The following is a 26,707-nucleotide window of genomic DNA, read 5'->3' as shown; positions in this document are numbered from 1 at the left end:
TTTTGCACAGAGCAGCCTGGATCCTCCTCTTCTCAGTTGTTTGTTCAGTAAAATATATAAAGAATGATGTTACACAGAGTAAATAGATATCCAACATGTCACGCGAGCTTGTGGTATGGCGACAAACTACGATACTTTAAAAATCTCCATAGGCGACACTTTAACATTTTTTACAGGTTACCAGTTTAGAGTTACAGAGGAGGTCTGGTGCTTGAATTATTGCTCTGCTTTCAAACTTTTTGTCTAATATTTTATTAAACCTTCTTTTTTTTTTTTTTTTTTTTTTTTTTTTTTAACGTTGTACCTCTTAATTTTTATCACTATTATTTCTATCACAAGTAATGTAAACAACCATTGTGATAGAAATAAAGCATAATAGGTCCTCTATATGGAGACATCATACCCTTGAAAGCATGATATAAAAAAAAAAAAAAACACATTGTTTTCACACATTCTATAAAAAAAAAAAAAAAAAGTGTTTAGAGCTTCCCTAACCGGAAGTGAAAATGCTGTTCACTTCAGGTCTCCTAGACCATAGAGGTGATCAGAGATGTTTCGGTCTCCGAATACCTCTACAGTAAACTGGTGCAACCGCCGGATCAGATCCTGGGCTCCCTGCCAGGCCCGGAGAACCCAGACGCGCACTGGTAGGTGGGGGAGGGGGTTTGAGACCCCCCTTCCGCCACCTGTAAAAGCAATCCAGCAGCTAATTAGCTGTTAGGATTGTTTTTACTTTGTAGGGCATCACTGGCTGAAAAAAACAATACTGGGGTTATGGCTAACAGCTGCAGCCATGACCCCAGTATACCCACTTGAAATCAATCAGGTACATGTAGGTGATTAAGTGGCAAGTGGTGAAGGTGCTCGGTGGAAGCCACCAGATTTAGTAAAGGTAGGAATACCACTACTAATTATGATTTTCCAATGAGGCCCGAGGTTTGGGACCTGGCGAAAGGCTGAGCACCTAACTAGCTCAGCAAAATCCTGAACGGCCAAAATTCAGACCGAACATGGGTTTGGTCCGAACCGAAGACCCATCTCTAATGTATAACTCAAAACTTTTTTTTTTTTTTTTTAGTTTTGGATGGAGTGGAGAGGGATTAGAATCCCCTGTTTGTTTTTTTTTGTATTGCTGTCCGTGTTCCCATTTAAGCAGATTCACTTTCTCTATTTGTCCTGTTTACCGTTATCAATAAAAGTGACAGTAAAAGAAAATTCCAAACTTTGGGTTGTCTCCAGAAAAGTTTTTTATAGAGGGGGAATCTGCCAATGGAGACACTAGTGCTGGTGACGTGGGGGTCCTCAAGGGATTCCCTTAAAGTGGTTCTAAAGCCCTAAAGTGATACTAAAGTCTAATTTCTGTTTTTTTTTTTTTGTGTAAAAATAACAAACATGTTATACTTACCTGCCCTGTGAAGTGGTTTTGCACAGAGCAGCCCAGATCTTCCTCTGCTAGGGTCCCTCTTCGTCACTCCTGGCCCCTCTAGCCTGTCGAGTGCCCCCAAAGCAAGCAGCTTGCTATGGGGGCACCCTAGCCGAGCTCGGGTGCCCCATGGCAAGCTCCCTGTGTCACTTCAGACACGGAGCTGCCGTTCGGCCCTGCCCCCTCAGCCAATCAGGAGGGAGAGTCCCGGACAGCCGAGGGACTTGTGGACATCGCTGGACAGAGATGGGGCTCATGTAAGTATTAGGGGGTGCTAGAGAGGCTTTGGACGTGATAAAACACAGTGGACCAACACCAGAAGATGACATGGCTCCCCAAATCATCACTGACTGTGGAAGCTTCACACTGGACCTCATGCAACTTGTATTCTTTGCCTCTCCACTCTTCCTCCAGACTCTGAGACCTTGATTTTAAAATTAAATGCAAAATTCTCCACAGTCCAGTTTCCACACTGCCAAAAGTACCAATACCTTGTTAAACCCTATAGAGAATCTGTGGGGTATTGTCAAGAGGAAGATGAGACACCAGACCCAACAATGCAGATGAGCTTAATGCCACTATCAAATAAACCTGGACTTCCATACCACCTCAGCAGTGCCACAGGTTGATCGCCTCCATGCCACGCTGCATTGATGCTGTCATTCATGCAAAAGGAGCCCCAATCAAATTTTGAGTGCATATTATACTGTAAATGGACATACTTTTAAGTAACCCACCATTTCTGTATTAAAAATCCTCTTCTTTTTTTTTTCTGTTTTTTTTGTTTTTTTATTGGTCTTATGTAATATTTTAATTTTCTGAGATGCTGAATTTTGGGTTTTCACTAGCTGTAAACCATAATCGTCAACATTAATAGAAAGATGCTTGAAATATCACTCTGTGTGTAAAGCATCTATATAAAATATGAGTTTTAGCTTTTAAATTGAATTCAAGAAATTCACTTCTTGATGATATTCTAATTTTATGACATGAACCTATATACAGTATCTCACAAAAGTGAGTACACCCCTCATATATTTTTGTAAATATTTTAATATATCTTTTCATGTGACAACACTGAAGAAATTACACTTTGCTACAATGTAAAGTAGCGAGTGTACAGCTTGTATAACAGTGTAAATTTGTTGTCCCCTCAAAATAACTCAACACACAGCCATTAATGTCTAAACAGCTGGCAACAAAAGTAAGTACATTCCTAAGTAAAAATGTACAAACTGAGCCCAAAGTGTCAATATTTTGTGTGGCCACCATCATTTTCCAGCACTGCCTTAACTCTCTTGGGCATGGAGTTCACCAGAGCTTCACAGGTTGCCACTGGAGTCCTCTTCCACTCCTCCATGACGACATCACGGAGCTGGTGGATGGTAGACCTTGTGCTCCTCCACCTTCCATTTGAGGATGCGCCACAGATGCTCAGTAGGGTTTAGGTCTGGAGACATGCTTGACTAGTTCATCACCTTTACCCTCAGCTTCTTTAGCAAGGCAGTCGTCGTCTTGAAGGTATGTTTGGGGTTGTTCTCATGTTGGAATACTGTCCTGCGGCCCAGTCTCCGAAGGGAAGGGATCATGCTCTGCTTCAGTATGTCACAGTACATGTTGGCATTCATGATTCCCTCAATAAACTGTAGCTCCCCAGTGCCAGCAGCAGCCCCAGACCATGACACTCCCACCACCATGCTTGACTGTAGGCAAGACACACTCGTCATTGCACTCCTCACCTGGTTGCTGCCACACACACTTGACACCATGTGAACCCAATAAGTTTATCTTGGTCTCATCAGACCACAGGACATGGTTACTCTGTGGAAATCCACTACACAGAGCAGGTAAGTATAACATGCTTGTTAATTTTAAATGAGAAAAGAAAAGAGAGAGAGACTTTAGTATCACTTTAAACTCACAAACATTGAAATAAAAAGTAGAAGCCTCATTTATGTACATTATTATTATTATTATTATTATTATTATTATTATTATTATTATTATTATTATTATAATACAGGATTTATATAGCGCCAACAGTTTGCGCAGCGCTTTACAATGTGAGGGAAGACAATACAGTTATGATACAATTCAATACAGGAGGAATTAGAGGGCCCTGCTCGTTAGAGTACATTAATTGTGGGTTCATTTAATCCTCAGTATCCTTGTTTCTAAAAATTTACAGCTAAAGGATCTTATTTTTATAGAGGATTTATATATGGCAAACAGTTTTCCTTTATTTTGTAAAGTACTTTACAGATACAAGAGGGTTTACAAGGCCCTGCTCATAAGGGCTTACAATTTAAAAGGGAGGGTCAGGTTATTCAGAAGTTAATAACTGTAAGGGATCAGTTATTGGAGAAGGTAAGATTCAGTTGTTGGGTAGAGGCAGCAAAGGCTTTCCTGAAGAGATATGTTTTTAGGGATCACCTAAAAGTAGACCCCATAGGAGCTAGCCAGGCGTGCTCAGGTTGGGAGGAGGATTCCTCTGCTCCTCTAGCCATGCATGCAAAGGCTCTAGTCGATGTGCTGATTGTATTAGTGCGGGAAACCTTAAAGATGGAGGATGCAACTAACGCAGCATCGGAGGCACGGGTCACCTTTGGCACCCACAGGTCCTCCAAAGCGGCAAAGGTATTCCCCTTTCCCACCTTCTTTGACAATATTGTCACATAACAGTGGGGGTGCAAGAAAGGCATATTTGCAATCCTTAAGCGTTTTGCAATGCGGTACCCCTATGAGGATTCCCTTCTTAAAAAATTGACGGTTCCTGCTCTAGTGGAATCCCCGGTTTCCAGGTTGAATAAAGCCACCGTAATCCCAGTTGAAGAGTCCCCGGTCTTTTCAGATCCGGCTGATAGGAGGTCGGAGTTCTTGACCCGCCATATGTTCACTGTGGCTGGTTCGGCACTTGGGCATGTATTTACTATTGCCCTGGTGTCGCAAGCTATGACAGAGTGGGCAAAACTTCTACGCTCGGACCTGGAGGGGGAACAGCTCCCCCCTGCCTTTGCGGAGCTGGCGGATCAGTTGGTCCAAGGGCTACAGTTTGTCTGTGACGCTTCTTTGGATGCGGCTCCCCTGATTTCTAGACTGTCTTGTCTGTCTCAGTAGTGGTCCTGCAGCGTATTATCTGGCTGGAATGCGGACCAGGCTTCGAAGAAGACCTCATAAGATCTTCTTCGGTTTGTGGGGGATCGCGCTGTTGGCAGCTTCCTTGGATAACATCATCAAAGGCCTCACAGGGGGAAAGAGTACTCTTCCTCAGGCTTCCAAGGGTAAGGAGTTTCGTCGCACACAGGGGCCGTTCTTTTCGGCTCACAAGGCTTTTTGTCCCTCAGGGTTTTAAGACAAGGTCTCAGGGTCTAACGACTAAGCCCTTCAGAACCTCCACTGGGGTTTCTAAGAGGACCTGGTCCAGCAAGCCACGAGCTGGTTCTACCAGACCTGCAGACAAGGCTTCCTTTGCATGAAGGGGCACCCTCACTTTTACCTGGGGTGGGGGGGGGGGAGTCTTTGCGGGTTTTCAGATCCGTGGACCTCCCTGATACAAGACAACAAGTGGGTCCACTAAGTAGGGATGCACTGAAATTTCGGCCACCGAAATTATCGGCCGAAAATGGGCCTATCCCATTTCGGCCGATAATGGGTTAACATTGCCGAAAATAATGGCCGGCGTGAGGAAGGAGGAGGGCGCAGGGCAGGTTTTAAAAGTCCCGCCTCTGGCCGGCCGCCCGCCTCTCAATGACGTCCCTACTACTAGATGTGTGCATGAATGGACATACCAGGCAGGGGCGCGGCGAGCGGCCGCTATAGATACTAGAACTATGTGATCCTTCCCTGTCAGCTCAGCGCGACTATGTGTGAATGAGAAGTGACCTGACACCGGGCGGGGGAGCTAATAGCTGTAACTATGTGAGCTTCACTTCACTGTCAGGCATGTATCTCCGCTGACAGTGAAGGCTCACATAGTTATAGTTATTAGCGGCCGCTCCCCCCGCCCGGTGTCAGGTCACTTCTCATTCACACACAGTCCCGCTGAGCTGACAGGGATGGATCACATAGTTCTATCTATAGCGGCCGCTCGCCCGCCCTCCCGCCCGGTGTGTCACTTCATTCAACACAGATCGTAGTAGTGACATCACCGGGAGGCGGGCCACCGGCCAGAGGCGGGACTTTTGAATGAAGGACACCCGAGGAGGGACGCTAAGCCAGAGAGGGGGGGTGTACTGCCGAGGGGGACGCTGAGGCAGGGGGGGGGAGCTGAGGCAGCTTACCAATGATATTAGTATTATGCAGCATGAGGGGGTTAATGTATTGTCACTGCTGGTCACTCATCTATTAGTGACCGACCAGTGGCAGGTAATTTGTGCTGCATTAGTGCAACCAGTATCAGTGTTAATTAACACTGGTTGCACTAATGCAGCACAAAGGGGTTAATTAACTGCCACTGGTCGGTCACTAATAGATGAGTGACCAGCAGTGACAATACATTAACTCCTCATGCTTCATAATACAAATACCATTGGTAATTAAATTAACCTCTTACCAACCCATCACCGTACATATACTGTGACAGGGTGGCAGTGACAGGTGTACGTCGCTGCCTGTTTTTGGAGTATGCCCCTGTTCTATCCATTTTACATTTTTTTGGGGGAAAAAGTCGTTTTCGGCCAAGGGCATCCTGCATTTTCGGTTTCGGCCCAAAATTTTCATTTCGGTGCATCCCTACCACTAAGTAATTCGTTCCGGCTACAAGCTCGAGGTTCGATCATATCCTCCGGACAGGTTCTTTCCTTCCAACCTGCACTTGTCCCCAGATCGCTTAGGGGATCTCTTTGGGGCAGTGCAAGACTTGTTACTTCAAGGGGTGATTGTTCCGAGATCGGAACATTTTTCAAGGTTTTTACTCAAACCTGTGTACAGTTGACAGGAAGGCAAGGTGCATCCAATTCTGGACATCAAGGCGCTAAACTGCTTTGTGTGGGTACAGAAGTTTCGAATGGAATCCATTTGCACGGTGGTGGCGTCCCTACATCAGGGGGATTTCCTCACCTCCCATCAACATCAAGGACGCTTACCTACACATCCCAATATGTGTCGGCCACCAGCGCTTTCTCTGCTTTGCCGCGGGCGAGGAGCATTATCAGTTTGTGGCGTTACCCTTTGGTCTCAACTCCCCTCCTCGGGTCTTCACAAAAGTGTTGGCCCTGGTGCTAGCATCAGCGCGGTATAGCAGTACTGGGTTATCTGGACGATCTGGTTTTGCGAGCAGAGTCTTCAACTGCTCTGTTGGACAACTTAGAGATTACTCCGTGAACTCTGAGGGAGTTCGGTTGGATTATGAATCTTCAGAAGTCTGCTCTGGTTCTATCCACAAGCCCGGACTATCTGGGTCTGACTCTGCCTCAACCAGAGTGTTTCTTCCTCTGAAAAAAAACTTTAAGAAATTGCAGGAGGCAATTCAGCTTCTGCTGTCCAGCAGACTGTCATCTCTTCGGTCTTGCATGCGGGTACTGGGCCTGATGGTGTCTACCTTTTTGAGGCGGTTCCGTTTGCACAGTTCCACACGAGATCTCTGCAAAAAGAGATTCTGGTGAAATGGAACAAAAATCCTCAATCTCTAGACAATTTGATCCTGTTGAGCCGGAGTATGAGGGGTCCCTAGTTTGGTGGCTTCATTCTCCGGCACTTTGTCAGGGTAAATCCTTTCTCCCCCTGTACTGGACGGTCGTCACCACGGACACCAGCCTGTCCAGGTGGGGAGGCAACCTCGGCACAAAGTGTGCTCAGGGGGTCTTGACTCTGGAAGAGTCCAGGCTACTGATCAATGTACTGGAACCCCGAACGATCAGACTCTGTCTGGATCATTGGACATGTCTCCAGGGTTGTCTGGTATGGATTCAATCAGACAATGCCATGTCGGTGGTCTATGTCAATCACCAAGGGGGCACAAGAAGTGTCCTGGCGGCTCGGGAAGCAGCTGGCATTCTAAGGTGGGCAGAACGATTCGTTCCAGCCCTCTGCTGTGCACATTCTAGGGGTGGAAAATTGGCAGGCGGATCACCTCAGTCGACATGTGTTGGACCAGGGGGAATAGTCACTTCATCCGGAGGTGTTTCATCAGTTGTGTTTCTGGTGGGGTACTCCAGTGGTGGATCTGTTGGCCTCAAGCCTCAACAGAAAAGTGCAGAGGTTTGTGGCATGGTCTTAGGATCCTCTAGCCGATGCATTAGTGGCTCCTTGGAGTCGGTATCGTCTGATTTACGCTTTTCCTCCTCCCAAGCTTTTTCTGAGACTCCTGAGCACAATCGAGGAAGAAGGGATTCTGGTCATCCTAGTGGCTTCAGACTGGCCTAGCCGGTCTTGGTACGCTGATCTGGTACGGCTAGTCGCTGATGCTCCTTGGAGACTTCCTCTCAGGGAAGATCTGTTGTCGCAAGGGCCTATCTTCCATCCTGCTTTACAGTCCCTGGCTTTGATGGCTTGGCTGTTGAAAGTCTGGTGCTGAAGTATAGAGAGTTGTCTGACTGATTCCTACGCTGTTAAAAGCTAGAAAATCTACTTCTAGGAAGATTTACCATCATACTTTGAAGATATACATTGCGTGGTGTGAATCCCTCAGGGTTCACCCTCGCTTCTTTTCGGTGACTCTGATCTTGGCTTTCCTCCAACGAGGGATTGAGCTTGCCTTCTGGGGCCAGGTTTCAGCTCTAGCGTTTTTCTTTCAACGTTCGTTGGCCACACACTCCTTGGTGCGCACCTTTCTCCAGGGAGTGAGACTCTTGGTCCCCCTGGGGGGGGGGTCTCCATTGCCACCATGGGATCTCAATTTTGATGTCAGTTCTCCAGATGCGTCCCTTTGAAAACATTTGGGAGGTTCCCCTGCTTACATTGTCCCAGAAGGTGTTTCTTTTGGTGGCTATTCTGCGTGCAGGGTGTCGGAGCTGGCGGCGCTGTCTTGTCCGCCTTACCTGGTGGTTCACAGGGATAAGGTGGTTCTTCGTCCATGTCCGCCGTCTCTGATTTTCATTTGAATGAAGACATCGTGTTGCCCTCCCTGCGTTCCAGCCCTAAGCATCCTAAGGAAATTGCCTTACATTCCCTGGATGTGGTTTGGGCAATAAGGGTTTAGAATGTCAGACTCGCTATTCGTCCTCACGGATGGACCTCGCAAATGGTTGGCTGCTTCTGCTGCAACCATTTACAGATGGATCAGACAGACTGTGGTTCAGGCTTATTCCATTAAGGGTCAGGGTCCTCCTTTCCCTGTTAAGGCGCACTCTACTTAAGCACTTGGTGCCTCCTGGGCCTTCCGTCATCAGGCCAGTGATGCAGGTTTGCAAGGCGGCCACCTGGTCGTCTGTGCACACTTTCACAAAGTTTTATAAGGTGGATGTGTTGGCATCTGCGGATGCTTCCTTAACCACTTAAGCCCCGGAAGATTTTACCCCCTTCCTGACCAGGGGGTATTTTGCGATTCGGCACTGCGTGACTTTAACGGACAATTGCGCGGTCGTGCGACGCTGTACCTAAACAAGTTTGACGTCCTTTTTTTCCCACAAACAGAGCTTTCTTTTGGTGGTATTTGATCACCTGTGCGATTTTTTTTTTTTTTTTTTTTTTTTTTTTTGATCATGCGCTATAAACAAAAAAAGAGCGTAAATTTTGCAAAAATAACATATTTTTCACATTTTTTTTTTTATATGAAATTCCCCCAAAAAAATGTAAAAATCAAAATGTTTTAACCTTTTCGGCCGATTTGTTTTATGCTACATATGTTTGGTAAAAAAAAAATCGCAAAAAGCGTATTTTGATTGGTTTGCGCAAAAGTTATCGCGTTTACTAACAAAGGGAAAGATTTTTGTGTTTTTTTTTTTTTTGCGGGACTGCGACATTGCGGCGGACAAATCGGACCCTTGACTGACATTTTTGACACTTTTGGGGTTACCAGTGACATTACTACAGTAATCAGTGCTATACATATGCACTGTTACTGTAAAATGACACTGGTAGTGAAGGGGTTAACTTTATTTAAGAGGGAGGGGTGGTGTGTGTCCCTAGGGGCGTGATTCTTACTGTGATTGGCTGTGGCTTGAAGTGTAGGAACAGTGATCAACGGTCCTACATAGTTGAACCGTATGATCACTGTTCAAACACAGGGGAGAATGACAGGCAGCTTGTTTACATCAGTGCCCGGCGGACATCGGGTCCGCCGGGCACACGCGCGGTGGGGGTCCATGACCGAGCGGGAGCGCGCCTCCGGTGGCGCGCGCTCACTCCCCAGAGCCTCACAGGTTAGTTACATACCCATACGTCACTTTGCCTGTGAGGGGCTGACCGCCGCAGTATATGTACTTGCGGCGGTCGGCAAGTGGTTAAGCCACAAGGTTTTGCAGGCTGCTGGTTAGAAGACTTGGTCCTCTTTTGAGGGTGTTTTTTAACTTTTTTTTTTTTTTTTTTTTTTTTAAGATGAGCTCCAGTTGTTTTATGGTTGAGCTCCATGTTACCTGGTTGGCTAGGTTTAGCCTTGGGAAGTATTTTTTTCTTGCTGTTCCCACCCCTCATGTTTGACACTGCTTTGGGATGTCCCACGTAGTCAATATGAGGAGCTTTGTCCGTCAATGAACGAAAGAGAAAATGGAACTTTTGACTTACCGTAAAATCCATTTCTCTGATAATCATTGACGGACACAGCACCCACCCCTCTATGGAGTTGAGTTTTTTTCTCTTCTGACTCTGCTTATAACAAAACTGAGTACCTATAGCAGAGAGTGGGAGTATACCCCCTGGGACTGTCCCATAGGCGTAGTAAAGTTGTTGTTTTTTTTTTCTGTCTACTCCTGTAGGGGGGCAGTATAACCCACGTAGTCAAGAAGACGAGGAGCTGTGTCCGTCAATGAACAGCAGAGAAATGGATTTTACAATAAGTCAAAAATCCCATTATAATGTTTGGAGGTTCGAAGTAATTTTTCTAGCAAAAAAACACTGATTTTACCTGTAAGCATCAAATTTCAAAAAAATGGTTTGTCTTTAAATAATAAAATTTCAAAGAACAGGATGTTACAATGTTTCTTTTTATCTATTATATGCAGCACTCAGCAATGTTGTTGCCAGCTGCTGCTGCTTTTTTTATTACTATTTTTTTTTTGACAGCTGTGAGCAGGAGAACTCCTCTGCACTGTTTACATGAATTTTGGAAATGCTGGATTAAGATGGTGAGGAAGGTTGAATCGAGATTGCGATTTATATTTTTGATAAATTGTGCAGCTCTACTCTGTTGCATTTTGGGTATGTTTTAGGACCGTTCACACTAGAATGCAGTGTGGGAAAGCTGCATTCCTATGCGGCTTCCCACACCACATTCTAGTGCAGTGCAGTGCTATTTCAGCCAATTCAAAATAATGGGCTGAAATCGCAGTGCACAGTATTGCATTGTATTCGTGTAAGTGGGCTATTAGAGCAATACCTGAGACTGCACATTTGTGTAGTATCGTCTGCATATCTCAGGTTGTCATTTCTCCCGGCGATCTTAATTCTGCCTTGTGATTCGTCGATCCTGGCATTTCCCATGATGTAAACTGCATAGAAGTTAAATAAGTAGGGTGACCATGTACATCCGTGTGCCGCACTTCTTTCCCAATTTTAAACCAGTTAGTTCTGTTCCATGTCCTGTTCTGGCTTTTGCTTCATGACTTGCATGCAGGTTTTTCAGAAGACAGTGAGGTAGTCTGATATTCACATTTCTTTCAGTATTTGCCACATCTTGTTATGATCCACAGAATCGAAGGCTTTACTGTAATCAATAAATCGGAAGTAGGCATTCTTCTGGAACTCCCTTGCTTTCTCCATGATCAAGTGAATGTTTGCCACCATTCCTAGTATAAAAAAAAATATAATTAATTACAAATTCCAGTATATGTACCTTTGTTTGTAGACAATATAACTTTTACACAAACCACTCAATATTTGCTTATTGGGGGAAAATGAAATTAGATTTTTTTTTTTGGATATGTTTTATAGAGGAAAGTAAGAAATATTTTTTTTTTTTTATCCCAAAATTGTCAGCCTTTTTTTGTTTATAGCACAAAAAATAAAAAGGCAGAGATGATTTAATACCACCAAAAGAAAGCTCTATTTGTGGGAAAAAAATGTATGATTTATGTACAGCGTTGCTTGACCGCACATTTGTCAGTTTTAAGTAAGTAAGGCAGTGCCGGGAGTTATGTAATGCTAAAGGAGGTGTGATGGCATACATAGTAATCATGTTAAAGGATTAAAGCACACCTGGGGAATCCAAGAGCTGCAGGTGTTATGCCCCGTACACACGTGCAGATCGGCCGTCTTTTGTCCCCGGGCTGTCGTGTCTGTTGAAAAGTGCAAAAGACTGCACAAGAATTTTGTCCGCCGACTGCAGAAGTGATGTCACGTGATGGTTAACTTTCCCTGTGTTTTTTTCTTTTCTGAGCATGCCCAGTCTTGCAAATCTGCTGTCTGTCGGCCGAATTCTGTATTGACTGGCGAACAATCGGCCGCTCTGGTGTCGGCATACACAAATTTTAATGCTTGCACGACAGATTCTGTTCGGCCGAAAGTGCGCTGTCGGAAGCATCATACTAACAAGCCTACAATCGGCCGATCGGTTGTCGGCCGAAGCTTTTCGGCCGACAATCTGCACGTGTGTACGGGCCTTTAGCTGACAGCCTGATCTGTGGTCTACCGATATGCAAATAGTGATGTTGAGAAGGTAGCTATTTTTGTATACCAATTTCAGCTCTTCCGTGGCACATCAACAGCTGGAGGGAGCCGATGACTGCTTGCAACTTTCCATTGGGACAGTTACAGGACAGCAGCAGGATAAATAAGGAATGATCCAAGTTCACCTTTTTATTTAACCAATTCAGATTTTTCAATTATGGAAGGGTGTTGGTAGTCCAGATTCTCCTCTACATTTTTGCTTTTATTAAGAACACCAGAGTGAAGTCCCTCCTGTAGATCTCTTTATTGCAACTCTCCCAAATGAACCTTACTACAGTCCCGCCTAATTTGTTGCATTCCCTGCAAATGTATAATAGTTGTAAGATGTGGGAGATGGTAATTTGAATGCAGTGATCTTACTCATGTAATCCCTAAAATATATATTTTGCTGTTAAGTAATTCCAGCCACTGGCTTCCACATTTATACTTTGGAAGACCTGAACCTTTTGAGGATAAGAATTCAGGAGCTGCCACTGCTGACTTGTGTTAAAGATACAGGCACCTTGATGCTCATCCTGATCCTGGCTTCCCTGCCTAATCAATCCTTTACCTGGAACAAGCAAGCTATCAGTGCATATCTTAAAGTGGAGCTCCACCCTAAAATTATACTTACCTCCATCTTCTTGCTCCGGGTCACCTGAAAAACAAATGGATATTCGCAATTTTTTTTTTTTTTTTACTTACCTTGTTTAGAAGAAAATATACTCCCCTTACTTCCTCTTCCTCCCCTCGGCGGCCACGGCGAGTCGTCACTTCCTGGCTTGCAATGATTCCTGGGAGCTGAACGTCATCGCTCCCAGGAATCAATGCGCCTGCACCGGCCCCAACGTCAGTTCCGGTGCAGGCACCATCATACCTTGCTAAACAGCTTCTGGGCATGCCCAGAAGCTGTGCAGGGATGATGCTGCAGCACCGGAAGTGACGGCAAGGCCAGTGCAGTGCATCGTGGGACCGAAGAAGACGGAAGAGGACACAGAAGAGGATCGCGCTGGCTTCAAGCTGCCCACACCTGAGATGGTAGCGCTGGACAATACATTTTCAAGGTAAGTATTTCTTCTAAAAGGTAAGTGCAACCCGGGACAGATCAGAGGCTATCCCATTGTGGAATGCACTAGCCCTGACTATCCCGGGGGTATTTTTATTAAAAAAAACTTTCCCAGGGTGGAACACCGCTTTAACTCCTAACCTGTACACTTTTTTTTTTAATCGGATAAAGAAACCAGGATAAGAACAGCCACTGGAGCCTGTACCTTTAAAAACAAGTCTGCAAAAGTAGTTCCCATTTTCTTTCACAGGTTCCCTTTAAGCAGAATTTTGCTAGGCACCAGTTGGAAAGGGACCAAGATAACACCTACAGCACTCTGACTGGCTGGATTTTATGTCAATATGAATCAAAGGTTACATCTTGCCCGGGAGCTATAGGCTGAGGGTATACAGGCAGGTCCCTGGTCCTGAAGCATGTCGGCTACACTGAGACGTATAATCTATACCCCCAGAGCCCCTGCAAGGCGCGATGTCTACAGGTAAGAATGCATCTCACCTTTATCAGAAAATCAATGCCACACATTGAGAAGGATTGCTTCATTACGGTATTTTAGTGTGCTGTGTCAGCAATCATTATTAAATTACTTATTACTGATCTATACTTGCTGTTCCTGTCTAGGTTTTTGACCGTGGACAGGGAACTACAAAGTCTAGCATGTCTAGCCAATTTTTGTGTCATGCTGGCAATTGCAGTTCTTCTGCAGCTGAAGGGTTGTACAATGTTTGTAGAAATAGATTATGTAATATAAAAGTGTAGACAGGGTTCTGGTCTATTACAATTTTTACTGTCGCTGATTTAAAGTGGTTCTAAAACCTAAACATTTTTTAGCCTGCATTAAAGTAAATGTTTAGATAACGGCATCCCCCCCCCCCCCCCCCCTTTCTACTTACCTGAGCCCTCACTTGACTCAGCGCTGTGCCCTTCTGTAGCAGTACTCTGCTTTTTTTTTTTATAGGCAGAGGCAGCATCATCCATTGGCCCCTGCTTTCAGTCAAATCCAAACTAGAAGTAAGGACCTAGTTCCTTGCTGGGATCTCTGGTCCTGGCAATTTTTTTCTTTTTAGGTAGATTTTTTTCTCCTGTTTTTTTCCGGTTCCCCCCTTTTCCCTTCTGTGCCTTGCCTAGGCCACAGGGTTTTATCCTCTAACATACCATTCCACCAATGTGGGCTCTAAATCTAAAGGGTTTTCCATCCTTCTTTTGTGTAACATATCGTGGTCCTTCCCAGCTGCTCGTCTGGACCCGGACGGGCAGTTTGCTTTCGTTAAGGGCTTGATAGGTGGTGTACAAGTGACATTAGCAACCATCTACCATCTACAATTCTCAACAGGATCTCTTTATCACTCGAACCCTTGATGGCCTCCTTGAATTCTCTGAAGGTCATCTGACACTAGGCGGAGATTTCAATGTCCCCCTGATCCCGTTAACCGACACTAACTCAGGGTTCTCCTCTGTCCCTTCTGGCTCTAACAAACGGATTGTACGGACACTCCATAAAGCCCAGCTCATCGACGTTTGGTGACTCCCAACACTCAGGAGAGAGAGACTACACCTTCTGTTCCCCTCCTCACAAAGTCTACTCTAGAATAGACTATTTTCTAATCCCACATAGACAACTCCATGCAGTACAAGACACTTCCTTTGGAGACATAACCTGGGCCGATCATGCCCCCATATTCTTGTCCTACTCCCTCTTGGAGGTTCACGCTCCCGGGATTCACTTCTGGAGACTTAATGAAAGTCTTCTTCAGACTCTGGAGGTTCTTGAGGAGCTCTCTCGGGAACTCCACGCTTATTTCCAAACAAATGACCAGCCAGAGTGCGACCCGGGAATTCTTTGGGAGGCACATAAAACGGTTATCGGGATATTCTTATCAAACATGGAGCGAGAATTAAAAAGATTGTGAACGGAGGCTAACTGTGCCTCTTGCCACACTACATAGGAAAGAAGCCCAAAACAAACATGCCCCCACTTCTCTATTAGAATCAGAACTCTCCTCCCTCCGGAAACAAATGACAGACCTATTACTATACAGAGCTAAGGCAGCCCTAAAAAATGCCGCAGGGTGGGTTATGAATTGGGGGACAAATGTGGCAAAGTTCTGGCTGGAGCCATCAGAGAACTTAAAGAAACCTCATATATCCCCCAGATCCTGACATCAAAAAAACAAAAGATGACACTTCCTAAACAAATCGTACAGGCGTTCAGAGACTTTTACACCTCTTTATACAACCTCCCGAACACTCTCCTTCCCAGAACCACATAGATGAATTCATTGCCTCGTCCCATCTACCTACCCTCCCCTCCGAGATTCTAACAGAGCTAGATGCCCCCATCACGTTAACGGAACTCCAACGGACTCTTAACCAGATGAAACCTGGTAAAGCCCCGGGCCCAGACGGCTTCACCCTTCATTATTAGAAGGCCCTCTCCCCGACCACAACTAGTAAAACTCTTCAATGCAGTGGGCTCCAACGGGATCTTTGCCAGGGAAACTCCAAAAGCCCATGTCACCGTCCTCCCCAAGGTAGGGAAAGATCCTTCCTCTTGCGGCAGCTACAGATCCATCTCCCTTCTTAATATTGACCTTAAGTTATTCACTAACATTTTAGCAACCCGTCTGGTGCAATACCTGCCTACTAGTCCATCTAGACCAGGTCAGATTCATTCCGACTAGAGAAGCTAGAGATAATTCAACTAAAGTACTTAACTTGATCCATATTGCCAACACGACTAAAACGCCCTGTATATTTCTGGGGACAGACGCCGAGAAGGCGTTCGAGTAAATTGGAAATTCATGTTTGCGGTATTCCAGACACGTAGGCTTAGAGGAAAATATGTTACAATGGATCGCCTCAATTTACTCCAACATGACGGCCCAGGTCAAAGCCAACGGCCTTCTATCTGACCCCTTCACTATAACCAATGGAACGGGACAAGGTTGTCCTTTATCCCCTCTTCTCTTCGCTCTTTTCTTTTGAACAGTTTCTCTGTAAAATTCATCTGAACCATCCAGGCCATACCTGTTGGCAATACACAGTACAAAACTCAGAGTATGCAGATGAGTTAATTTTTTGCTAACGAATCCCACAGTCTCTTCCTAACCTCCTTCGGGAATTCGAGCCCTACGGCGCACTCTCCAACTTGAAAATAAATTTAGGTAAATCAGAGGCCATGGGGGTCGGTATACCATCGGTCTCTTATCAACCTTGAAATTAAGCTTGAAATTTAAATGGACAGACGTGTCCTTTAAATATCTGGGTACCCACACCCCCCCTGATCTCTCCAGCGGGTACGCTTTCAACTTCCCATCTCTTTTGTCCAAAACCCGCTCACTTCTTGAAATCTGGCACAAAGGCCTGCATTCCTGGTTTGGCAGGTACAATCCACTAAAAATGTGTATCCTTCCAAAATACCTATACTTTTTTTAAGATTTACCTATAAAAATACCCTCTCAGTTCTAAACAGATACACTCCCTCTTCGCAGGGTTCATCTGGGTATACAAGAAACCCCGCCTCCCCCGCCATCTGCATACTCTACCTTAGTAGGTTTATTGACTGGTGTCGTAACCACAAGTCTAAACTGTGGACACAATTGGAGCAGGCTCAAACAGACATCCCATTGAAAAGCGCTCTCTGTTGCTATGGTAGTCTACCACCGGGGATAAAAGCTCACCCAGTAATAGGCACCACTCTCAAAATATGCTTGCATTCTTGCATACAGACTGCCCTCTCTACCTGAAACTCCCCCTTATTCCCTATTCTAGGAATAACCCAGAGCCTTCATGCCCCAGCATTTAAGGCCCTATGTCTTGCGGTACAAAAAAATGTACAGATCTTAAGATTCCTGATGATCCTGTCTTCTTTCTCTTACATTCCTCTGAGGTTCCAGCAAAACGCTATAAAAATTCCATTGTACACCACCTGTCAAACGCAGCTAAACTCTGCATCCCCCTCCATTGTAAAAATCAACTCCCTCCGACTGTTGCCACTTGGCTCCATAGGGTGGAAGACATTACCAAAATGGAAGACCTGATACTCACAGCACAACATAGACGCGACCAATGCTCCAAGACATGGGGACTCTGGAATCTGTTTATACTCTCTGACGAGGGGACTGCCCTCCTCCAAAACCTGCCCCCCGCCCCCATTGGATGGTCCGGTCAGATAATCTGTGCCACCTGCTACCCGTCTCCCTTAACACTCCCTCACCCCCCCCCCACCTCTTCCCATGGGAAGGGAGGCTTATCCCCTCCCCCCTTTCCTCTCCCCTTACTTCCTTCTTTCTCTTTCTAACTTTTTTGTGCTTAGAAATCTGAAAAAAAATAGAGTGGGTGGTTCCAAACCTTATTGATTACACTCTCTTGCAACAATACTGCAACGCACTGACAGATTTGTGCTGACAGATTTGTGTTGTTTTAATACACCTTTTTTAACTATATAATTCAGATATCTGCTTTTTTCTACCGTATGTATTATAGGTTTCATATTTGAAACACTCCACATGTACTTATCGTCATTGTGATGTTTTGGTTATTCCCACTCTGGGGAATCAATAAAGATTATATTTGAAAAAATTATTTTTTCAATTATTATTGAAAAAATAATTTGGTGTTATTGCTCTCCCTCTCTCATACTGGTCACTGGAAGTTCAACATGGTACCTAATGGCAAAGAATTCTCTGAGGATCTGAAAAAAAGAATTTTTGCTCTACATAAAGATGGCCTAGGCTATAAGAAGATTGGCAAGACCCTAAAACGGAGCTGCAGCACGGTGGCCAAGACCATACAGCGGTTTAAAAGGACAGATTCCACACGGAACAGGCCTGGCCATGGTCGACCAAAGATGTTGAGTGCACGTGCTCCGTGTCATATGCAGAGGTTGTCCATGGGAAATAGACAAATGAGTGCTGCCAGCATTGCTGCAGAGGTTAAAGGGGTGGGGGGGTCAGCCTGTTAGTGCTCAGACTATGCGCCCCACACTGCATCAAATTGATCTGCATGGCTGTCATCCCAGAAGGAAGCCTCTTCTAAAGATGATGCACAAAAAAGCCCACAAACAGTTTGCTGAAGACAAGCAGACTAAGGACATGGATTACTGGAAACATGTCCTGTGGTCTGATGAGACCAAGATAAACGTATTTGGTTCAGATGGTGTCAAGCGTGTGTGGCTTCAACCTGGTGAGAAGTACAAAGACAAGTGTGTCTTGCCTACAGTCAAGCATGGTGGTGGTCATGGTCTAGGGCTGCATGAGTGCTGCCGGGACTGGAAAGCTACAGTTCATTGAGGGAACCTTGAATGCCAACATGCACTGTGACATACTGAAGTAGAGACTAGGAAACCCTTCGGAGACTGGGCTGCAGAGCAGTATTCCAACATAACGACCCCAAACACACCTCCAAGATGACCACTGCCTTGCTAAAGAAGCTGAGGGTAAAGGTGATGGACTGGCTAAGCATGTCTCCAGACCTAAACCCTATTGAGCATCTTGTGGGCATCCACAATGGAAAGTGGAGGAGCGCAAGATCTCTAACATACACCAGCTCCGTGATGTCGTCATGGAGGAGTGGAGGAGGACTCCAGTGGTAACCTGTGAAGCTCTGGTGAACTCCATGCCCAAGAGGGTTAAGGCAGTGCTGTGTGCTAATGGCTGTGTGTTGAGTTATTGTGAGGGGACAGCAAATTTACACTGTGATACAAGCTGTACACTCACTACTTTACTTTACATTGTAGTAAAGTGTAATTTCTTCAGTGTTGTCACATGAAAAGATGTAATTAAATATGTACAAAAATAGGGGGGGGGGGTGTACTCACTTTTGTGAGATACTGGCAGAGCACAGGCTTTTCTACTCTGTTGTGGCTGTTGTAGAAAGAAAATTGTAAGACATTGCACCCCTTTTGTTTTGATGTACCTAGAATTTTTATAGCTGTTTTAAACTGAAGGTTTAACCACTTGCCGACCGCCGCATGACTATTTACTGCGGCGGTCAGCCCCTCACAGGCAAAGCAACGTAGGGCTACGTCGCTAGCCTGTGAGGCTCTAGGGAGCGAGTGTGCGCCGCCGGAGGCGCGCTCCCGCTCGGTCACGGACACCCCCCCCCCGCGTGTGCCCGGTGGAGCCGATGTCCGCCGGGCACTCGCATTCTTCCGTTATGCCGGAAGAAAGGCAGACGGCTAATGTAAACAAAGCCGCCTGTCATTCTTCCCTGTGTAAGAATGGAGATCACACGGTTCTACTATGTAGGACCGTTGATCTCTGTTCTTACACATCAAGCCACATCCAAACACAGTAAGAAACACGCCCCTAGGGACACACTTAACCCCTCCCGCTCAAATAAAGTTAACCCCTTCACTGCCAGTGTCATTTTTACAGTAACAGTGCATATGTATAGCACTGATTACTGTAGTAATGTCACTGGTACCCACAAAAGTGTCAAAAATTTCAGTCAAGGGTCCGATCTGTCCGCCGCAATGTCGCAGTCCCGCAAAAAAATATCGCAGATCGCCGACATTACCCTTAATAAAAAAACAACAAAAATTACAAAAATCATTCCCTTAGTTTGTAAACGCAATAACTTTTGTGCAAACCTATCAAAATACGCTTTTTGCGATTTTTATTTTTTTTTTTTCTTAAATTTTTTTGGGGGAATTTCATATAAAAAAAATGTGAAAAATATTGTTATTTTTGCAAAATTGTCACTTTTTTTTTTTATCGCGCATGATCAAAAAATAGCACAGGTGATCAAATACCACCAAAAGAAAGCTCTGTTTGTGGGAAAAAAAGGACGTCAAATTCGTTTAGGTACAGCGGCGCACGACCGCGCAATTGTCCGTTAAAGTCACGCAGTGCCGAATCGCAAAATAGGCCCTGGTCAGGAAGGGGGTAAAATCTTCCGGGGCTTAAGTGGTTAATTGGATTTTGAAAAAACGTATGCCAATTTTGCAGTTTTGTTTGACAGCATGGCTTGAAATGAACCAAGTCACACAGGCATCTCGGGTAGAGTATGGGAAGGCATGGCAATGCACAAGGTGCAATGCTGTTGTCTCCTTTTTGCTTACAGTACTGTACTGTATTTGCACTGATGTGACCTAGATACACTAAGGCAGGGATATGCAAACTCTGGCCCTCCAGATGTTGCAGAACTACAAGTCCCATGAGGCAAAGCAAGACGCTGACAGCCACAAGCATGTCGCCCAGAGGCATGATGGGACTTGTAGTTTTGCAACAGCTGGAGGGCCAGAGTTTGCATACCTCTGCACTAAGGGGTTGATTAAAAAAGTGGAGCGTGCAAAATCAGGTGCAGCTCTGCATAGAAACCAATCCGCTTCCAGGTTTTTTGTCAAAGCTTAAATGAACAAGCTGAAGTTAGAAGCTGATTGGCTACCATTCACAACTGCACCAGATTTTGCACTCTCCAGTTTTTTTATTAATGCGGGGTTAGACCTGTGATTTAGATGGTGCAGAGAGTCAGATTACTCGTAATGACCTGCAGTTTGCCCTGTGCTGGCAGACCTTAAAAAGCTCTTTCTGCAGTTTGAAACTGTCCTTTGGGAATTTATATAGGGATTGGTGCATTACATACAGGAGACTGAAACTTTGGTCATCGTTAAAACGTAGTGTTTTTTTTTTTTTGCCGAACTCCTTTGCAACTTTCATTTCTTTGTATCCATGTGATTTGCTATGAAGTAAATAATGAAGTGGATCCTAAAGAATCTTCGTTGAAGCAAAACGCGTCGATCCACTGTTTTCATGAGTGTCGAAATGTATACCTCCCATACCAGATTGTAGCGGATGACTGATGTTTTTAGTTTGTTGATTTTAATGTGTAACTATTTTATGCATGTTTTTACTTTTCCGTTTTTGTTGTGGCACAATAAAATCCCCCTTTTCCCTATTGCCTCGTTGACACATATGGGGAATCCTCTACAATTTTTACATGCATTTAAAAAGGGATGGTGCCATGGTATTAAGGTAAGGCCCCCAACCTATTTTATAATTTACTCTTATACTATTGCCACCAAGGTCCAACAGACCAGCTACAAGATTTTTACTAGGTGGTATAGGGTGCCAGGGACAGTACACTGTATTTTTCCGCAGGTACCAGATACGTGCTGGTGGTGTGGGGCTGAATGGGGCACGATGGTCCACATTTTCTGGGACTGTCCAAAAATCAAACCGTTATGGCAAGGGGTGGCCTGTACCATCGAAGATCTGACCAATGTCAATTTAGCCTGCTGCACGTCAGAGAACGGCCCATTAAAAAAAATACAAGGCCTCTCTTACGAGCTACCTGTTGAACGCTGAAAAGACTTGTATTCCTCTGCGCTGGAAATCTGTGACTCCGCCTTAGAGGTCTCTTTGGTATTCCAAAGTTACTCAAGGACATGGAGGGTCTTACGGCAACCTTGTATAAGCAGGAGGATATCTTTCGGGACACTTGGAGGCCGTGGCAACACTTTGTGTACACTGATGCCTATTTATGTGAGACTTCGCAACCTGGTCGAACTCCTGGGACTCGCTAGATTATGGCCCTGGGTGAGCGATCCTGCTCCTCTGGTTTTATGTGTCTTTATCTCCTCCTCCTCTTTATCCCCTCCCACACCCTCTCTGTTTCCTTTTCTTCATCCTCTACTTTCCCTTTTTGTAATTATGTGACATATCATTTTCAGCTCTAAGCTGTTACCTTACGTTTACATTTGATCTTTTGGTGATTCATCCCCGAAAATAATTTCCTGGCCCTTGGGGCTCTTTCCACGACCCCTGTTTTTTTTTTTTTTTTTTTTATCATTCCTCACTATATATGGATGTCTTTATTTTTCCATTAAAGTGTATACATGGTGGAGGCGCTATCTGTCGCCTCTAGTTGGGATATCCGTCTTGTCGGCTGACAACCGATTTAAAGTTTGCTCGATTTCCAAGACCTGTTGGCTGTTAACTGATTTGACGTTTGTTTTATTTTTGTTCTTTTGTGTGCATATGTAGCACTACTCCCTTGGGAGCTGCTGAAAACGGGTTCCCCTTGGGAGCTGCTGAAAACGGGTTCCCCTTGGTTACTCATAGCAACAACTTGTGAATTCTTAAGACTTTAGATTCTGGGCTCAGTCAGTAAACAGTCCAGGGGATTTGGTTTTTGTTGTTTTTATTTTATGATGGGATGGGAGAGGGGATGAGTGGGATACTCCAACTTGGCAAACTATGCACAATCTTGAGGGCTTCTATCTATGTTGAATTGAGGGAAGGCCGCTGCTTTACCCTGCCACTGAAGTATGTGAAAGGCGAACTACTTGGTAGATTACTCTTCAAGGTTTTCCTTGGCACCCCCTTTACTACTAGCTGTGTGAGCTGATCTTCTGTCCACTGACCTCACTGGAGTGGTCCCCCTTCCTGGGCAGACCCCTGGCAAGCCCCCTGGTACTCACAGACACTGTTTTTCCCAGGTAGCTCTGCCCTCAGCTCCACTGTCAGCTTCTCCAGGACCTTCAAGCAGGGGCGTAACTACAGGGGTTGCAGGGGTTGCAATCGCAACCGGGCCCCATGCTCCAGGGGGCCCATGCAGCTCCCCTGTACACCTGGATAGGAGGGATGGTGGGGGCAGCATGTAGAGGAATCACTGTCCTCCTTTTTCCTCCTGTAGCTGCAGGAGGAAAATGGAGGAGATTGGTTCATCTGTATGCTGCCCCCGCCACTCCTCCTATCCAGTTCACTTGTGTTCTTCTGCCTCTGGGCCCCTGTGTGCTCCCCTGGTCCCCCCCCCACTGTGCTCCCTCCCCTCTCCTGCCGGGTGCTGCAAGGGATGTGTCACAATAGAGAACCAGGAAGGGGTCGGTAAATATGTTATTTACCAGCTCCTTCCTTTTCTGAATGGACAGAGTCATAGTCAGTGACATTGTAAAAAAATAAAATAAAATGATAAAAAATAATACAATTAAAATACCAAAAAATAAAAACTACTGACACTAGTGGGTGAACTTCCAGGATCGCAAAGGTCACACTTGCGACCGGGCCCTGGCATTCCACCACTGTGGGGAGGCCCCAAGATTGCAGGAAGGGGGCCCAGTGCAGAACTTGTGAAAGGGTAATAAAGGGCCCCTCAACGAGAGTAAAGGGCCCCAGGATCAGTGGGAAGAGCCCCAGGCTTGAAGGGAAGGGCCCCGGCCAGGGGCCTGGGGGGCCCTTCATGGTTTCTTGCACCGGGGCCCTAAAGGTTCTAGTTACGCCTCTGCCTTCAAGGCTTGGCTCCACACCTGTCTCACCAGGCCGACTGCCTGTGACCACTTTCCTCAGACTGCAGAAGCAGAGACAGCCGTCACCCTCCTCCTGGGACTCTGCTTCCCGCCAAAAGACGCCCTGTCACATGTGTCCTCAGTTTTTATGATCAATCCCAGGATGCACTGCGGTAGTGCCCTCCCACTGGGACTGCCAGAAAACCCCATATGTCACTGGCTAGGTTTCCTCCACTGTCCAACAGGCTCCCCTATTGGATACAGTGGGGACACTCCCTCAGACCAAGAGATTCACACCTGGACACATGTAACGGGCATAACTAACAGATCAGGCTCCCCTGATAAGCAGATGGAGGAAAACAAATGCTTTTTCCTAGCACCTATCTAGGAGGGTGCTACACATATATTGCGAAGTAGACACTAATGTCTACCCACCCAATGGAATTCTGCTTATCTGTGTACCCTTTTATGCTTCTTATTGTCTATGTTGTACTGTGCAAATTTTGGGTACACAAAGGAATTACTAAAAAAAAAAAAAAAAAAAAAAAAAATTTACTCCTATTAATCTGAATGATCTTGAAGTTTATAAACTTATATTGTGAAGATCCCCACCCATTTACTTCCTTGATTTCTGTGACAGGTAGTCACTATGTCCTGTGAGTAGCATATAAGGTAGTTTGTGTGGAGTAATGTATGTGTAATCTATGAACGTGCCCGTATTGGTCTGTGTGTGTTTGGCTGACTTAACCAAAAACAGCATATAAACAAAGCATTCTGTATAGATCACAGAAAAAAGTAGGTTATCCGGTCAGCTAATAACATGGCAGGCGCATAAAGTTATGTGATCATAGATATTTATTTCCTGTGAGTAGGCACTGCTGTGTCACACATTTCACAGAGCCTGCCTTCTGAGGTGCTGAGAGGAGGAGTTTCAGGAGGCGGAGTCAGTACAGGAATCACTGCATGCAGGCAGTGAGGTACCATGGGATATGTAGTCCTTAGAAATGGAAAGTAAACAGCAGAGGAAGTGTTGTAAAGCATACAGGGAATCCAGGAACTTGTGGAAAGAGACGGCCAGCAGAACTCACAACATGAGAAGCGATTTTTTTTTTTTTTTTTTTTTTTTTTTTTTTTTAGGTAAGCTTATACTGGATTGTCAAAAATAACTATTGCTATTACCGTGCTAATGTTATAAAATGGAAGTGTATTCCGTGACCATAGATTTCCTTCAAATGGTTAGTACATCTTTACAGAAATACTGGAAAGGTGAACTAATATCGTACACTCTCCCAACCCCCATGGTCTCTGCTGTACGTTTCTCCGGGGATGCTGAGCTGTCGGCGTCCTCGTAGCTGGTCCATGGATTTGAAATCCCTGCCCTTCTCCCTCCTCTCTGTGCAGCACTTCGGGGATGGACCTGGGCAATTCTGATTGGCCAACCCCCTGCACAGAGCGGAGGGAGAAAGGTGGGGATTTCCATAGACTTGCTGTGAGTGCACAGACAGCTCAACATGCCTGGAGGCAAACCCAGTGGAGACCAGGGGGGTAGGGAGGTTGTATAATGTTGGTTCAGCTTTTCTGTAAAGGTGAACTAACACTTTAAAGTGTTTTTTACTCCAACACTTCATATTCCTGATATACACCCGCTGTACCATGTACTTGTATGAGAAAGTCTCCTGTTCTCTTTGTAATGCTTGCTTTATGTGAAATCCCTGGTGTTCCCGCTAGTCCCCTTGCTTTCCTATTGGAAGCTGACCACACTAAGCAGGAGAGCACACTGTGGTCGGTTTTCTAAATGTGCTGGGAACTTCCCATGGTTAGACTTGTTCTGACATGCCCCCCCCCCCCCATGCACAGCCATTCACTGGGAAGCTCAGTGTACTGCTGCTTCTCCTCCATATTCAGCTCATATGCAGCTGAGAACAGAGGGAATGTGATCACCTAAAAAAAAAAGGGATTTATAATGTTTTTTTTTTTTTTTTTTTTTTTTCTCTACAAAATGTTTTTCCTTTCTATTTAAGTAGGAATGGGTTGTTTTACAAGGGGGTCATTTACAATCACTTTAAGACTCCATTCACACTGCCGCGACCAGAAAGTCGCCTCATAAGGGGCGACTTGTTAGCACGACTTTCAGCGCGACTTTGCGCAAATTCTGCGCGACTTGTATGATAGACGACTTTGTAGGACTTTGTATTTGGCCAATCAGAATATGATGGTTCTGGGTCATGCTCAATCACACCAAAAAAAGTTCTTAAATATTGTCGTTTTTGATAGAGAGAAAAAAAAATGAGATTTCTTTGGATTTAGTGTCTGGGGGGGGGGGTCTAAAAAGTTTACCTGTGAAGTTTCAGCTCTGTAGCATGTCCAGAACCAGAAAAAAAGATAATTTTTCTTAGAATTTTTAGTAGCACAGGGATGGGGCTCCGCTCCACCTGGGCGTTTTTTGTTGCAGGCGTTTATATCCAAAAAAAGTCATGCCTGCCTCCAAAGACGCCCAAAAAATGCCCGATAAATGCCTGCAACAAAAACGCCCAGGTGGAGCGGAGCCATATCCCTGTTCTACTAAAAATTCTAAGAAAAATGATCTTTTTTTCTGGTTCTGGACATGCTACAGAGCTGAAACTTCACAGGTACACTTTCTAGACCCCCCAGACACTAAATCCAAAAAAAGTCATGCCTGCCTCCAAAGACGCCCAAAAAATGCCCGATAAATGCCTGCAACAAAAACGCCCAAGTGGAGCGGAGCCATATCCCTGTTCTACTAAAAATTCTAAGAAAAATGATCTTTTTTTCTGGTTCTGGACATGCTACAGAGCTGAAACTTCACAGGTACACTTTCTAGACCCCCCAGACACTAAATCCAAAAAAAGTCATGCCTGCCTCCAAAGACGCCCAAAAAATGCCCGATAAATGCCTGCAACAAAAACGCCCAAGTGGAGCGGAGCCATATCCCTGTTTTACTAAAAATTCTAAGAAAATGTATCTTTTTTTTCTGGTTCAGGACCATTTTAATGGAAAGTCGGATCACTAGTCACTTCAAATAAGATAAAGAGGCGACTCCCATTGAAGTCTATGGGACAAGTCGGATACAAGTTGCCTCAAAGTAGTACAGGACCCTTTTCTGAAGTCGGAGCGACTTCAGTAGTGCCAATTAAGACGGCACGCATTGATTAACATTGCTTTTGTTATGTCAAGCGACTTGGGGCGACTTGAGGGCACACAAGTCGCCTCACAAGTCACGGCAGTGGGAATG

The 26,707-nt window shown here is 45.2% G+C and overlaps 1 protein-coding gene across 3 annotated transcripts in view; it reads left to right on the top strand.

The window, feature by feature from the left end:
* Window positions 1–26,707, top strand: part of RIDA (reactive intermediate imine deaminase A) — a 64,931-nt gene that overhangs the window by 18,694 nt on the left and 19,530 nt on the right. The window contains exon 1 of one of the 3 annotated variants that reach the window (XM_082259353.1): window positions 13,553–13,707. The exons of the other annotated variants lie outside the window; for them this stretch is intronic. Coding sequence (XP_082115479.1) covers window positions 13,643–13,707 — 65 coding nt within the window. The 5' untranslated portion in view covers window positions 13,553–13,642. Of the gene's footprint in view, window positions 1–13,552; window positions 13,708–26,707 lie in introns of those variants that run through there. 3 annotated transcript variants of the gene reach the window in all.

This window comes from Pelophylax lessonae (genome assembly GCF_965119305.1).
Source record: "Pelophylax lessonae genome assembly, chromosome: 5".
In the NCBI taxonomy this organism is placed as follows: domain Eukaryota; kingdom Metazoa; phylum Chordata; class Amphibia; order Anura; family Ranidae; genus Pelophylax; species Pelophylax lessonae.
The sequence above is the reverse complement of the archived record's forward strand: the minus strand, read 5'-3'. Positions and strand labels throughout refer to the sequence as shown.